At 38.2% G+C, this 13,462-nt stretch overlaps 1 protein-coding gene across 2 annotated transcripts in view; it reads right to left on the reverse strand.

Annotated features, from left to right (window-relative positions):
* The window catches only part of LOC129770525 (myosin heavy chain, non-muscle), a 196,526-nt gene that overhangs the window by 57,088 nt on the left and 125,976 nt on the right, over positions 1–13,462 (reverse strand). For both annotated transcript variants that reach the window (XM_055773422.1, XM_055773421.1), the window contains exon 4: positions 6,889–7,045. In XM_055773422.1, the coding sequence (XP_055629397.1) occupies positions 6,889–7,045 (157 nt within the window). The remainder of the gene's footprint in view (positions 1–6,888; positions 7,046–13,462) is intronic.

Raw genomic sequence — 13,462 nt, forward strand, 5'->3', positions numbered from 1 at the left:
CGATTGCAACCGCTGCCTGCAGCATACATCGCATTCTGGCAGGTCGGAGGATGGAGTTAATGAATGTTTTGTTGTAACGGCAACGACCAAAATTGGCCTCTCTGTTTGATTACAGTGTTCAGAACCCATTATCGAAGGAAGTCGTTAAGCTTAGCACCATTCATTGATGTTTGCATTGTATCACGCAAATTTGTGAGTTGTGCACGAAACAAATGTGTTGGGGTTAAATATCGCAATTTTTTTCTTTGCAAAGCCAGCGATTAAAGGGCCCGACCACAGAATCATTCGCATTGTGCTTGCATTGCGCGGCTGGTGCAGCTACTGACCCCGATATTAACTCTAGAGGATCAATCTCCGGCCAAGAGACGTTTATTGCGCCATTCGCACCTCGTTCTCCGATCATAATCTTCCCAATCCGAATGCGTGAATCTTCCATTTCGTATTCGCACCGCCCGTTGACGAGATCACCATCGCCTTATAAAGCAAACAAGATTGGCAGCATGTTTATAAAACTGCTGCTGGTTACCCCCCCGATCGGCACGTCGTCGTCGTTCACCATTTAAAGATGAAGGGGTTGGTTGGTCGGAACGATTTGTCTGGTCGTTAATAAGCGCCCTCTTCTACACTGAAACACAGCGTTGCGTCATACCGTGGTTATCATAAATGGCATTATTATTCTACAGCTCAGTTCGGTAACAATATGGATCTGTGGGGAAACACTAGCTATCTGTTTTACGGCATAGTTTACGTGAACCAAGTTCCAAGTCGATTTTTCTGATGGTGACTGCACCAAACACTTCCACCCACGCTGTGCAATCTTTCGCAACTACGAGTTCGAGATAAGTTGTAATAGATGTTACATTTATTCTGTCTCCATGTTCACTGTTATCGGAGTGTTAATTTCAAATAGTTGTTATTTCTTGTCGTGAGGATTTTCCACATAATTTACACTTTCACCAAGAACTTGAGTCTAAGTGCATGAAATCAGAAATCAGGAAAATCGAAAAAAAATCGATGCCAAATGACTAAAAAATGCATAAAACGTCGAGATCTGGTGTCATCCCGAACAGCAAAATTTTGAGCGTAACTTGGGATATAGCCAGACTTAGCCTCCCGAGGGGCAAAAAATCAGAACTATGAGCGTTTTGAGTAAACCATGTCCGATTGAGCTGAAGTTTAGCACAGGTCATTTTTTGGGCCAATAAACAAAATGTACATGGTCAGTTCTTTAAATTCAATGATTTTTTTTTCCATACCCTCATTGCCACTCAGACTAAGTCTCAGAAGGTCGATTTTCGATCAAAATTTTTTCTCGAGTTCACCAGATCGTTTTGTGCATTTTTAAGGGAGTATTCTAGTCTACAAATGTTTGAAAAATATTTTTTTTCCTTAATATTTCTGTAGTTTAGGCCTTCAAGAATATATTCTAGAAAGAACATATAGTAAAACCTATTTTTGTGCGGTTTTTTTGTGCGATTTTTTTTGTGCGGTATATGAAAAGAAGCATATTTGACGAAGTTATCACCTATTTAGTTTTTTTCGATGGTTTATATGCATTTCAGTGCGAAAAAAGCATATGTGCGTCATTTATCCACTTCAGAAATCATTCCCCTCCTCCCATCAAATGCTCTAAGTTTTTCTAAGTTTTTGCATGACATGATATCTAATGGCGCGTCCACATTATGCCGAATGATGCCGATCGGCCTGTACCAGGCGGCATATTCGGTTCGTTATGTAATGTAGACGCCCCATCGGGTGCACGAAGCCGAAGGCCCATCGTATGCACGAAGCCGTCACGAACACACGAAGCACAATGTCGTCAACGCTAATTTACTTCGTTTTGTTTTGGTTCGACTTTCTCGAACCGGACCCACTTGTTTCGGGTTGGATTCGGTTTGATTCGAGTCGGTTTTCGGCACGTCGGCAAGCCCGGGCGGTACGTCCACATTTATTCGGCTTTACCGGGCGGCCAAGGCCGATTGGCGTAATGTGGACGCGTCTTAACAGCATCACGTTTCGGCATGCAATTTAAAAGCACAAAACAGCCACGCGCAACCGAAGAGGCAAACTGTCCCATCGTAAAGCAGGGAAACAAAAGAAAATTGAAGTGTGAACGGAGTGGATTTGAGTTATTTTCTTGGCGGAAACTATTTTTATGCGGTCCCTATCTACCGCACAAAAAAAGGTTTTTTCAAAATGTGTACCGAACACGGTTTTTTAAAGCTACCGGTCAAGTTTTGTAGGATTTTTTTTTAATGATATAATGTATAGTAAAAATATTCTTTGTTTCATTTTTACGGAGCTCTAAAAACGTTCGAAATTCGTGTCTCTACACTAGAATACTCCCTTAAGTCATTTGGCATCGAAATTTTTTATTGGAATTTCCAAATTCCATGTACGGAACTACGGAACCGATTCAGATAATTGACATAAAGGGCGAACACGAAATTATTGCGACACCGAAAATGTCATGCCAATTGTCATGTCATGTTAGAATCAAACCAAAATTTTAGGGTAGTTTTATACATATATTTACTTCAAAAATCAAAAGAAAAGTTAATCGATGGAGCCTTGAGTGTAAAATTGAACGCATTTTCGCTTGATGCCCTCCATCAAAGTCTTTACAGTGTCATACGGTACCAGTTTCTCAGTTTTTTTTTCCATTTTCTTAACATGTCCTTCTCGTCTTTGACAGTACTGCTCCACCGGGCGCAGCTCCGGACAGTATGGCGGGTTCATGTCCTTTGGAACAAAAAGGACAGAATTGGCCTCATACCACTCCAGGACACTTTTAGAATAGTGGCATGATGCCATATCTGGCCAAAATAGCTGCTGCTGCAAGAACGGCAAAAGGCGCTTCTCGAGGCACTCAGATTTGTAGATCTCGCCATTTACTGTGCCCTTTGTCACGAACGGCTCACTCCTCAGTCCGCAAGAGCAGATGGCCTGCCAAACGAGATATTTGGAGGCGAACTTCGACATTTTCTTCTTCTTAAATTTGTCGTCCACATCGAACTTGCTCTTGCCGGTAAAAAACTCCAACCCCGGAATTTGCTTAAAATCGGCTTTTATATACGTTTCGTCGTCCATCACACAGCAGCCATATTTTTATATCTCGTAGAGCTTCCGTGCCCGAGTTTTAGCCGTCGATTGTTGCCGCTCATCGCGGTTTAGGAAGATCTGTACCTTGTATGTATGTAGTCCAGCTCTCTTCTTTGCATTCTGGACGTAGCTCTGCAACATGCCGATCTTTTCAGCCAAATCACGGCTTGAGACGTTGGGATTTGCTTTAATCATCCGCTTCACCTTTCCCTCCGTCTTTTTGTTCTCCGGTCCCGGTTTTCTTCCAGCTCCTTTGCCGTGGTTCAACGTCAACCGCTCCTGGAACCGCTTCAACACTCTGGAGACGGTTGAATGGTGAATGTTCAACATTTTTCCCAACTGCCGGTGCGGCAGGTCAGGAAATTCCAGGTGTTTGGAAAGAATTTGTTCTCTCGACTCGCGTTGGTTCACCTCCATTTTCGTTGAATCGAAAAACACGACTTCGAGATTGACAGCATGTAGACAATACACATCAATGAAAAAGTGTGCGTTGATTTTTACCCAATGGTAAAAAAGTTATGCCCTGTTGAATGTGTCGCAATAATTTCGTGTTCGCCCTTTATTCAATTGAAGTCAATAAGCTACTCTTCTTTGAAAAAATATTACACTGGCAAAAAAATCAATTATAGTCGCACATATGTAGTCTAGTCGCATAAAAATATTGAACGAAGACTAAAAACATTTTAACTTTAAAAAATCATTACTCAAAAACGAAAAAGGGCACATTTTTGATTTTTTGGAAAAAAATCTACAGATTTCAAAAAAAAAAAAAATTGAAAAAATAGAGTGCCCTTGGTCCCGAAAACATGTGAACAATAAAAAACAGTTATAATCAAAAACTACAAAAATAAAATTCATAAGATAATTAGCTTTTGTTTGATTTGTTGATCATCTTAATCGGTCCATTAGTTCAAAAGTCATAGTTTTTTGAAAAAAGACATTTTTTAGAAAAAAGGGGAAAATGTTTTTTCGGACCAATCGAATTGGTCACCCTAATGAAAAATAAAAAATACGAGTCTGATGATCTGCGAACAAAACTACCAATTTTCACGAAAATCTGAGAACCATGGCATGGAATGGCTGTATATGTAAACGATCGTACATTTATCACAAGTTCAAAGGAATATGAAGGAATACATGACTATGGAAGTGCCAATGAATATGGTCATATCTAATTTCAAAAAGTTACCCACCACCTCGAAAAAACATCCTATGCCAAATATTAGCTTAATAGGACTTAAGGGAGCACGATAATGGGCCTGATTACGAACGTCACTTCACGGTGAAAACGGAATGAAGTGCATATAACTTTGCTTACAAATCATTTCGTTTTCACCGTGAAGTGTAGTTCGTGATCAGGCCCAATATATCCTATGCGAAATATTAGCTCATTCGAACTTCATTTATTAGTGTCACAGACGTTAAAATTTGAGTTTTTTTTTTGAAAAATAAGAGATCACCGAAAATAATTACCTCGATTTTATTCGATATAATATATTTCCATCGGACAAAAACACATTCCTCAAAATGCACCTGTGAGAAATCTTTTTTCATTGTGGGATTAGCACTTATTTTATGCATTTCACATACGCTCCATATTCGCATCAGAGAGTATCCAGTCAAGTTCCGAATGAAAAATCGAGATAACTATTTTTATTGGCACTCAAAACCATACACTAGATCTCGACGTTTCGTGCAATTTTAAGACATTTGGCATCAAATTTTTTTTTCGAAAACCCCGATTTCCTTTACTCCTCCATTGGGTAATTTTTTTATTTTCAAAAAACTCGAACTTTGCCCACATTGCAAAAATTGATCCACTGAGCAGCAATAAATCAACGGGAATCGATGAAATTAAATCGCCTCACCTGGCGCCTCATCTTCGCTGTACCGAGCCAAATGAAATTGCACCGAATAGCAAAAGGCAAACACTAATCTAAACTGTCCGATCAAACACGACAAGATGGGTAATGTCGGTAACATTACCGGAGAGACGTACGACTACCCCAAGAATGTCAAGTTATTTCACTTCAGAAAAACAAGCTGTAAATACGTAGTTCAATGTTTAGCTTCTGGTTTATTTTTATATACAGTGCAGATGTTATTTGGACAAACTAAATGCGCAAACCATCTTCAAAGCAACGGAACTTTCAAATTAACTCTCAGCCTCAACATTAGCATGTTGATCGTTTGGTGTCTAGAGCGATCCTGAAACTCTGAATTTATTGAATATCAAGTTAGTTTTTTCAGTATGATTACAGCAAAACTGCATCTCAAATGCTCTCAAAAACACCAATCCCAAATAAATAATCCACGAATTTGTCTATCCACGACATTTCGTTGAACGGCAACAAAAGTCCGGAACGAATTTTCACCTTGTGTTTTCAATCGAAGAAAACAGCTCTCGCCGCTGGTAAATGGCTTCTTCGCGTTCAGCTTGACTTTTAACTCGGAAATCATGAACGAATTTGCGAAAATTGAAAAAAAGATCGGAAAAAGTTACAAATAAGCCCAACCCAGCCATAAATTCACACAAGATCTCCACCGGCAAACAAATCATAAAAATCAGTTTGCTTATTATCTCAGATATTGCTTCAGAATGTATCGAAATAATTCTTTAGGACAAGTACATCGAAATTTTCAGAAGTAAAAAAAACTTGTTTGCAGTGGGCCGAAGCTGCTTGAAGCTATGATGTGGGCTGACCTGGTACATCTTTCATTATTTCATACATGATCAGTGTACAGATTTTACACTCCCCCCACTAATATTCCTGATTGACGAAGTCCTACGTCAAAAATCAAATCGTGGATAAAAACGCATAAATTATCTCACAAACAAAGATTCACGTCAAGTTTGAACACTTCTTCCAAAAATGAATGACATTAATTTGCTTGTTTGAAATTGTCCGATTGAATTTCCACGATAAAAAATCGTAAGAAGAATAAGGATAAAACAAACTATCTGTCATTCAGCTGGCTTCTCCCTCTCATGTCTAAGCCAACCGTAAGAATACAATGGATCAAATACTAGATTTGATTAAAAGAATGAATTACCCGAATTCCGATGAATACAAAGCCAAGACAGTTACAGTTGGTTTACCAATCATCGATCTAATCTGAACCATCCGTTGACAACTCCTGTTCGTACCAACGAATGTCAACCTCAACAGGTTACTTCCCATACCAACATCCACTATATTTCTCAAAACACGGAATACAATGTTTTCCGATCTATCTTCTCGCTCTCAATCGCTCTCCATAACCACTTGTGATTTCAGAGAGCACTTAGTGATGTGCGGTAAAAACAAACAAAACGAACGATGAATCTCTGATGCACAAACCTATAACATCATCCCACTGATGCACGCGGCTGCTGCCGCAACCGGGGCTTAACACAATTGTAAGTGCCCCCTCTCCACCTCTTCTCCCCCACAACCAAACATGACCGCGAACAAAGCACTCGGGGTGCGACAGCTTTGGCTATCGGTGTGCTGCACGGTAATAGCCGAACCGGCGGGGTTTAAAAACGACTCAATTATCCGAGAGCCGATGCGAATCCGCGGCACGACGGCGATTGAATCACTCACTACCTTAATCCGTTTCCGTGTTTCGCTTTATGTTTCGCTCTCGCCACATGCGTGGATTCCACGAGGTCTAAAGGCTGTGTTTTCGTTTACAATTTCATCTATTTGCGCGTGTATATTTGTTTCTCTTCTTTCGTGTATGTTGATCCATTTTCATTTGACAGAAGTTGAGATTTTGAGTTCGATTTGAAGATACACTCACCTTGAAGCATCGATCTGTACGCGGTGTCTGTGATTGCGAATACATGCGGCGGCACCTCGTGCCGTTTGATCCCTTTGTACTTCTCCATGATCTTCTCGGTGTAGATGGGCAGCTTTTTGTAGGGATTGACCACCACGCAAAACAAGCCGGAGTAAGTCTGTATGAAACAAAAAACAAGAGTAATAATGAGTTTTTGTATAGCGAGTTTTGATAGATGGCATCAAAATTGTATGAAAATTGTTTATTGCAATACTGAACGCAACGCTAGCTTTGACTCTAATCACCACAGCTCTGTGTTCATTGATATATTTCAAGCATATTTACTTAAATACGAGGGTCGTTCAAAAAATAAGTTTCAGTGCCTCAGAAATCGCGGAAAAAAAGTTAGGACAAAAAACAAGGTGATTTTCGTAAACTACGTTTTATTTTATATTTTTCTACATAATCGCCGCAACGTTCGAGGCATTTTTCATAGCGCGGCACGAGTTTTTCTAATCCGAGCGCGAAGTGCGTAGTGTCCAACTTTTTGAAGTACGATGTAACTGCGTCACGAATTTCTTCAGTGTTATCGAATCGTTGACCGCCGAACGCCTGTTTCATCACCGTACTATTGTGAAGTTTTGGACCGATTAAGAACCGCGATTAACAACAAAAGGCCAGGTTTATTGACGAAAGGAGTGTTCCTCATCAACGACAATGCGCGGCTCCATTCTGCTCGCGTAACTTGAGAGCAATTGAAAAAATTCAAATTGACTGTGTTCGAGCATCCTCCTTACTTCCCAGACCTCGCCCCGAGTATCGAGTATCACTTATTCCCGGTGATGAAACAGGCGTTCGGCGGTCAACGATTTGATAACACTGAAGAAATTCGTGACGCAGTTACATCGTATTTCAAAAAGTTGGGCGTTACGCACTTCGGGCTCGGAATAGTAAAACTCGTACCACGCTATGAAAAATGCCTCGAACGTTACGGCGATTATGTAGAAAAATAGAAAATAGAACGTAGATTACGAAAATCACCTAGTTTTTTGTCCTAACTTTATTTTTCCGTGATTTCTGAGGCACTGAAACTTATTTTTCGAACGATCCTCGTAGATTTACAGTAAACGCCACAAAAATGAATGATCCTTAATGTTAAACAAAAAATAGTTGTTAGCAAAAATACAGTGGATTATCTATATATATATAAATGGATTTCTGTCTATCTGTCTGCATGATTCTTATGGACTCGGAAACTACTGAAGCGATCGGCATGAGAATTGGCATGTAGGGGTTTTTGGGGCCGGGGAAGGTTTTCATGATAGTTTGAGACCCCTTCCCCCTCTCTAAGGGGGAGGGCATTTGAAACACAAATTTCTGCATTACTCGAGAATCAATCAAGCAAATGAAATCAAATTAGGCATATGGAGATTTTAGGGTGCAATAAATGTTAGATACTCCTTCCCCTTCTCTTAAGGGGGGCTGCCATACAAATGAAACACAAATCTCTGCATTACTCGAGAAATAATGATGCAAATGAAACCAAATTTGTCGTGTGGAAGTTTTAGGGTGCAATAAATGTTTTAATGGTGGTTACACACTTCACCCCCCTCTCAAAGGGGGGCGGAGGGATGTTCTACCATACGAAACACAAATTTCTGCATGACTCGATAACTAATCAAGAAAATACCAAATTTGGCATGCGAACGTTTTAGGGGACACAAAACGTTTCTATGGCGAATAGACACCATAATAAAATCTTTTTATCAGTTTTTTCGCAGATAATCTGTATCGAAATCTATATTAACTCTTTACGGTGGTTTGTCTGCTTTCAGCCACCACAGCAAAGAAGTATACTAATATTATAATTCATGCAACAATTGATCCGTTCAAACTTTTTTTAAACGAAGTTTTATGTCTTGTGAACTTCTTCACGAAACAAAACGATGCTACGGGGGATGATGGATAACGGTACTCAGTATAAACAAAAATTTCCATCCGTGCTTAAGGAAAGGATTAATGGAAAACTCCATGTATTGCGGCACTCTGAAGATGTAGAGAGCATTGTTCTGTATGTTCAAACAGAAAGATAAAAGGCGAAAGACGTCAAACTAATTATTTTTGTGTTACATATGAAAGATATCACACGAAAAAGAATTGTAGCAAAAATTTTTGAAACATGAACATAAAAACATTGTTTAGTAAATACTTATCAGAAGTTTTCAAACATAAAGGAATCTTGTTCATCCTTCATAATTTCACGTCAGAGTTTATTCGTGTAAAAATAATTGCGACCAGTACGACACACATTTCGAAATTTAATACGACCGCAAAGGATTAAATTTATAAGTTCAATCTTGAAGCCTAATATCTTAGCTTTAGTATAATTGATTGGCATGATTATTATGAATTTGAAGATGTTGATGGTATTCACGTAAAAATTTGTATTTACTGTGCTTTAGTAGAAAAATGTTATTTATTTATTGAAAGGCTAGACGATGACGCCGATTTTTTCGCCTTAGATTGAACAGGAGAAAGCAGTGCACAACGCTACATATGAATGATATAATGGCTCTCATTCAGATTGATTGGAATGATATGTGAATAAAATTGGTGAGTTAGGAAAAAATATTATTGAGATCAAGCCATAGCTAATATTGACTTGTTATTTTGAAAAATCTGTAAATCTGTATGAAAACCAGAAAAATCTGTAATCTGTATCTACAGATTCTTGGATTCAAAAAGTCTGAAAAATCTGTATAAATACAAATTATTCTGTAGATATGGTAACCCTGATAGACACTCCTCCCGTCTCTCTGAGGGGGGAGGAAACATTTCCGTATAATTGAAGAACTAATCAAGCAAACGGAACTAAATTTGGCATGTGGAAATTTTATGGGAAATACACATTTCTAAGGTGGTTCGACACTCCTCCCCCCTCTCTTAGGGTGGGCTGTCATACAAAAGAAAAACAAATTCCTGAGTAACTCGAAAGCTAATCAAGCAAATGGAGCCAAATTTGGCATGTGAAGTTTTAGGGGGCACGAAACGTTTCTATGGTGAATGGACACTTCTCCCCCCTCTCTAAGGGGAGAAGACGGGAGGGGTATGTCTTTATTCTATCATATTTCCTGTATCAAACATTTATTCCATGTAACGGATAAACATGTTATTTGCAAGTGGTTGAAAAATCTTGAACGAGAATTGTTTCTGAAAATAATCTGATATTATAATGATGAGTTTTGGTAGAAGTACTAGGAATTTTTTAGTAAAAGGTAAATTCAACGGGGTCGATTGGAAGATCAATCAATGAACCGTTCTGCGATTGAACTCATGAACTTGCGCTTAGTAAGAAATTTTGGAAAAAAGCTTTTAGCAAACTAAAATGGGCCTTTCCCTGCTCCAAAAATAAACAAAAATAAACAAAAAAACATATGCAAAAGTGGCTCCATTGCGAAACGAAATTGTGTGTGATAGTAATTTTATATTATTAATAAAATTTTTAGCAGAAATTCTTGGAAAATTGTAAAAAAATTGTTACGTGTTCAAAATATTTGTTATTCAAGTAAGTAATAATTTTCATTCACATTTCAACAATTTAAAACTGCATTATCGTCGTCTTCACTCAAATTAAAATGATAGAATGAGTTGGAAAATATTTAAATTCGAAAAGAAAAGATACTCTTGCTAGATTTTTAGTTTCATTTGCTTTTTTTTCATTTAGTTCGGACTATGTTGCCTCAAACTTGCTCTACATTAAAAAGTACGCTACGAAAGACGATTATGTTGCTTTCATTTAAAAGATGAGAAAATTTAGTACAGGATATAGTAATGGAACTACTAATTTAGTGGATTTTAATAACATTTTGGAAGTGAAAAACAAAAAAAGGAAATAATTTTTAATGTGTCATTATCAATTTTATCCTAAAAATTTATATTAAACTAGATTGTTTCTATCAACTAAATTGAAACTCTCTAACAGCTCTACAATTTGTTCTTTCGCACCAAACTTCTATCTTTCTTAATTTCGCTGAAATATAGATATAAACAACTCCTGGTGAAAATTCAAGCAAAATCATCAAAACTTACGATTTTTACCCCACTGTACATGTAATAGCCACTTAAATTTAACGTTGAAGGGTTACATTTCTTCTTGAAATAAGCCATATTTGAAATATTTAAAAAAATATTTTTTCCAAATTGTACATAATCGAGTCCAAAATAGTATATAATCGAATCACATATAATCGTGTCAGTATATAATACCTGTAAATGATGTTAAAATGAAGGCTAAAACCCAAAGAATTTCAAGATTTTGATTATTAAATTATTCATAACATCAAAGTTCAGTAAATTTACGTTTAAAAATGAGGTGTTCAGAATTTGAATCATGCGTAGAAACTTGATTCATATTCCGAACACTATTTCAATTTTAATTTTAAAGAAAATTTCTGCATAAAATATAATTTTTATCTCCCAATTATTTTAGGTTCTATCATTTTCTAGCACTCAACATGAGAACAAAAAACAAAATAGTTAAAACAACTACTAAAACTGAAAAATGAACGATGCTTAAAATGCTTATTTTTTAGCTTGATTTGGCAAGCGATCCTCTCATGTTACAAACGTAGTGCGCCTGGAACTGTAAACGGGCAGATCTGTCTCTGTGGAAGCAACACGAGAGCCCTATGATTTTCTGGCCAGATCTAGATTCGTGCCACTATTCAAAAGATGTTCTGGAGTGGTACGAAGCCAAAGGGGTCACTTTTGAAGACATGAATCTTTTAATTTTTCCAGTCACTATAATACTCATGTGAACCATTGACAACAACGTGTATAAAATGACGTCAGTTGTATATTTACAGCACTTTCAACCAAGATCTGGTCGCTGAGAAGTGGAATCTCATGCAACATTGTTATTCTACACCAGAAATATATAGTTTACATACGTGTGCGTCAAATCAAGTGACAACCAGAAGCTTGAATGTGTATCATGTTTTGAAGCATGCAATTTTCGTAGCAGGAGTGAACTAATTCAGCCCTATCTTAAGCGTTTATAGAATTGGCATCGTTTGATTGTATTTAATACTTTCAATTGGTTTTAGCGGCATGTCTCGATTCGATCGATCGTTCGCCGGCAGGAGTAGAAGCGCGAGAGCCCCCCGCTGTTTCCCGATAAACGCTAGACGTGCTCTCATGGACAATCATTGTACAGAGCTCTGCCTAAATAACCGAGAGCATGTGCAACGGCAGTCATATAGGAAGAAATTCTACAAATTCTTGCAACCGAAAACTACGCCCCTGAACTTGTGGGTGTGCAAGTCAAAAATTTTACATTTCTCTCGTGGTGAACGTTTGTTTACATAGCTATCATCGCCATGCGCTGGTGTTAGCATACTAGCTTGAATTCTTGGCGAAGAAAATTCACAGAATTATTCGTTGAAGTTGTATAATCACACCTCGAGGGCGCCTAGTTATCGGCAATTATTTACGCTAATCCAAAGCTCTAATCTATATTAACATGAGACAATCTTGAACCATATGTCGCTATGACACCAACAAGTGCTCCAGTATATGTAAATTGCTACCGTTGAGACAACGCTACAATTGCTTTAATTGCATCAATTCTCAAGAGTGACGAAAACATGTTGAAAAACAGCAACAAAATGGCCATTATTCAAACTAAGTACCTTCCTTTGATGTGTGCCTCCCTTGCTCGTTGCACTTTATATCGCCGAGCACAGATGAGGGAGGGGTGTGTGGTAAGCCGCCACCGTCTGCCCGTACGCTTCGATTAGATCGCAATAAAGAGGCTGGTGTTTGGTAAACACACTGAATCAATCGGTCTACTTGCAATTTGTGGCGGTGATAAGACACCGCGAGGAGAGCTTCCAGAACGATCATGAAACGTTGTGCTCAATCATGCGATTGATTGTGGATGATTTGGTGTAAACACACATTTGATCACGTGCGCGATCAGAACGAAAACACAACACACAGAAATTAAAAATATTCTACGGCAATGGATTTAAATTTCTCAAAAAAGGCCAGATTTGTGGGTTGAAAACTCGTGTATTTTGCCCTGTCTCATAAGGATTTTATCGTGAACGAATATCAGAGAACAACCTGACAAGGTCACGGTCGCCATTTATCTCTTTCCATGAATCAAATTAGGGGAAAGAACTTAAGTTTATTCTTGAAAACGCGATTTGACAATTTAATAAATATACCACTTCGAAGCCGATACATGAAATTTGGAAAAAAAAACCTAAAAAAAATGTGTATAAGCAACAACAGCTGGAATGTATTTGAGAAGCTGCTCAATCACATCATTCCATCAATCACCCCGTGGATCATTCACCACATCTCATTCGACTAATCATGGGATGAATTACAACTGCGCGCCTCACAGCTAATGGCCCATTTTATCTGCCACCGCGTTCAACCCAGCCTATTTGTGGCCGACATTTACTAACCGATCTCTATTAATAAACAGTAAAATGACTAGCGCGACGCATAAAAATATCGGGCCAGATCATTAAAAAAAGACTTCCATTCAGAGAGTGCGCGCGCCCCACAAGATAAACTTCATTGA

Source organism: Toxorhynchites rutilus, chromosome 2 (genome assembly GCF_029784135.1).
Source record: "Toxorhynchites rutilus septentrionalis strain SRP chromosome 2, ASM2978413v1, whole genome shotgun sequence".
NCBI lineage: Eukaryota > Metazoa > Arthropoda > Insecta > Diptera > Culicidae > Toxorhynchites > Toxorhynchites rutilus.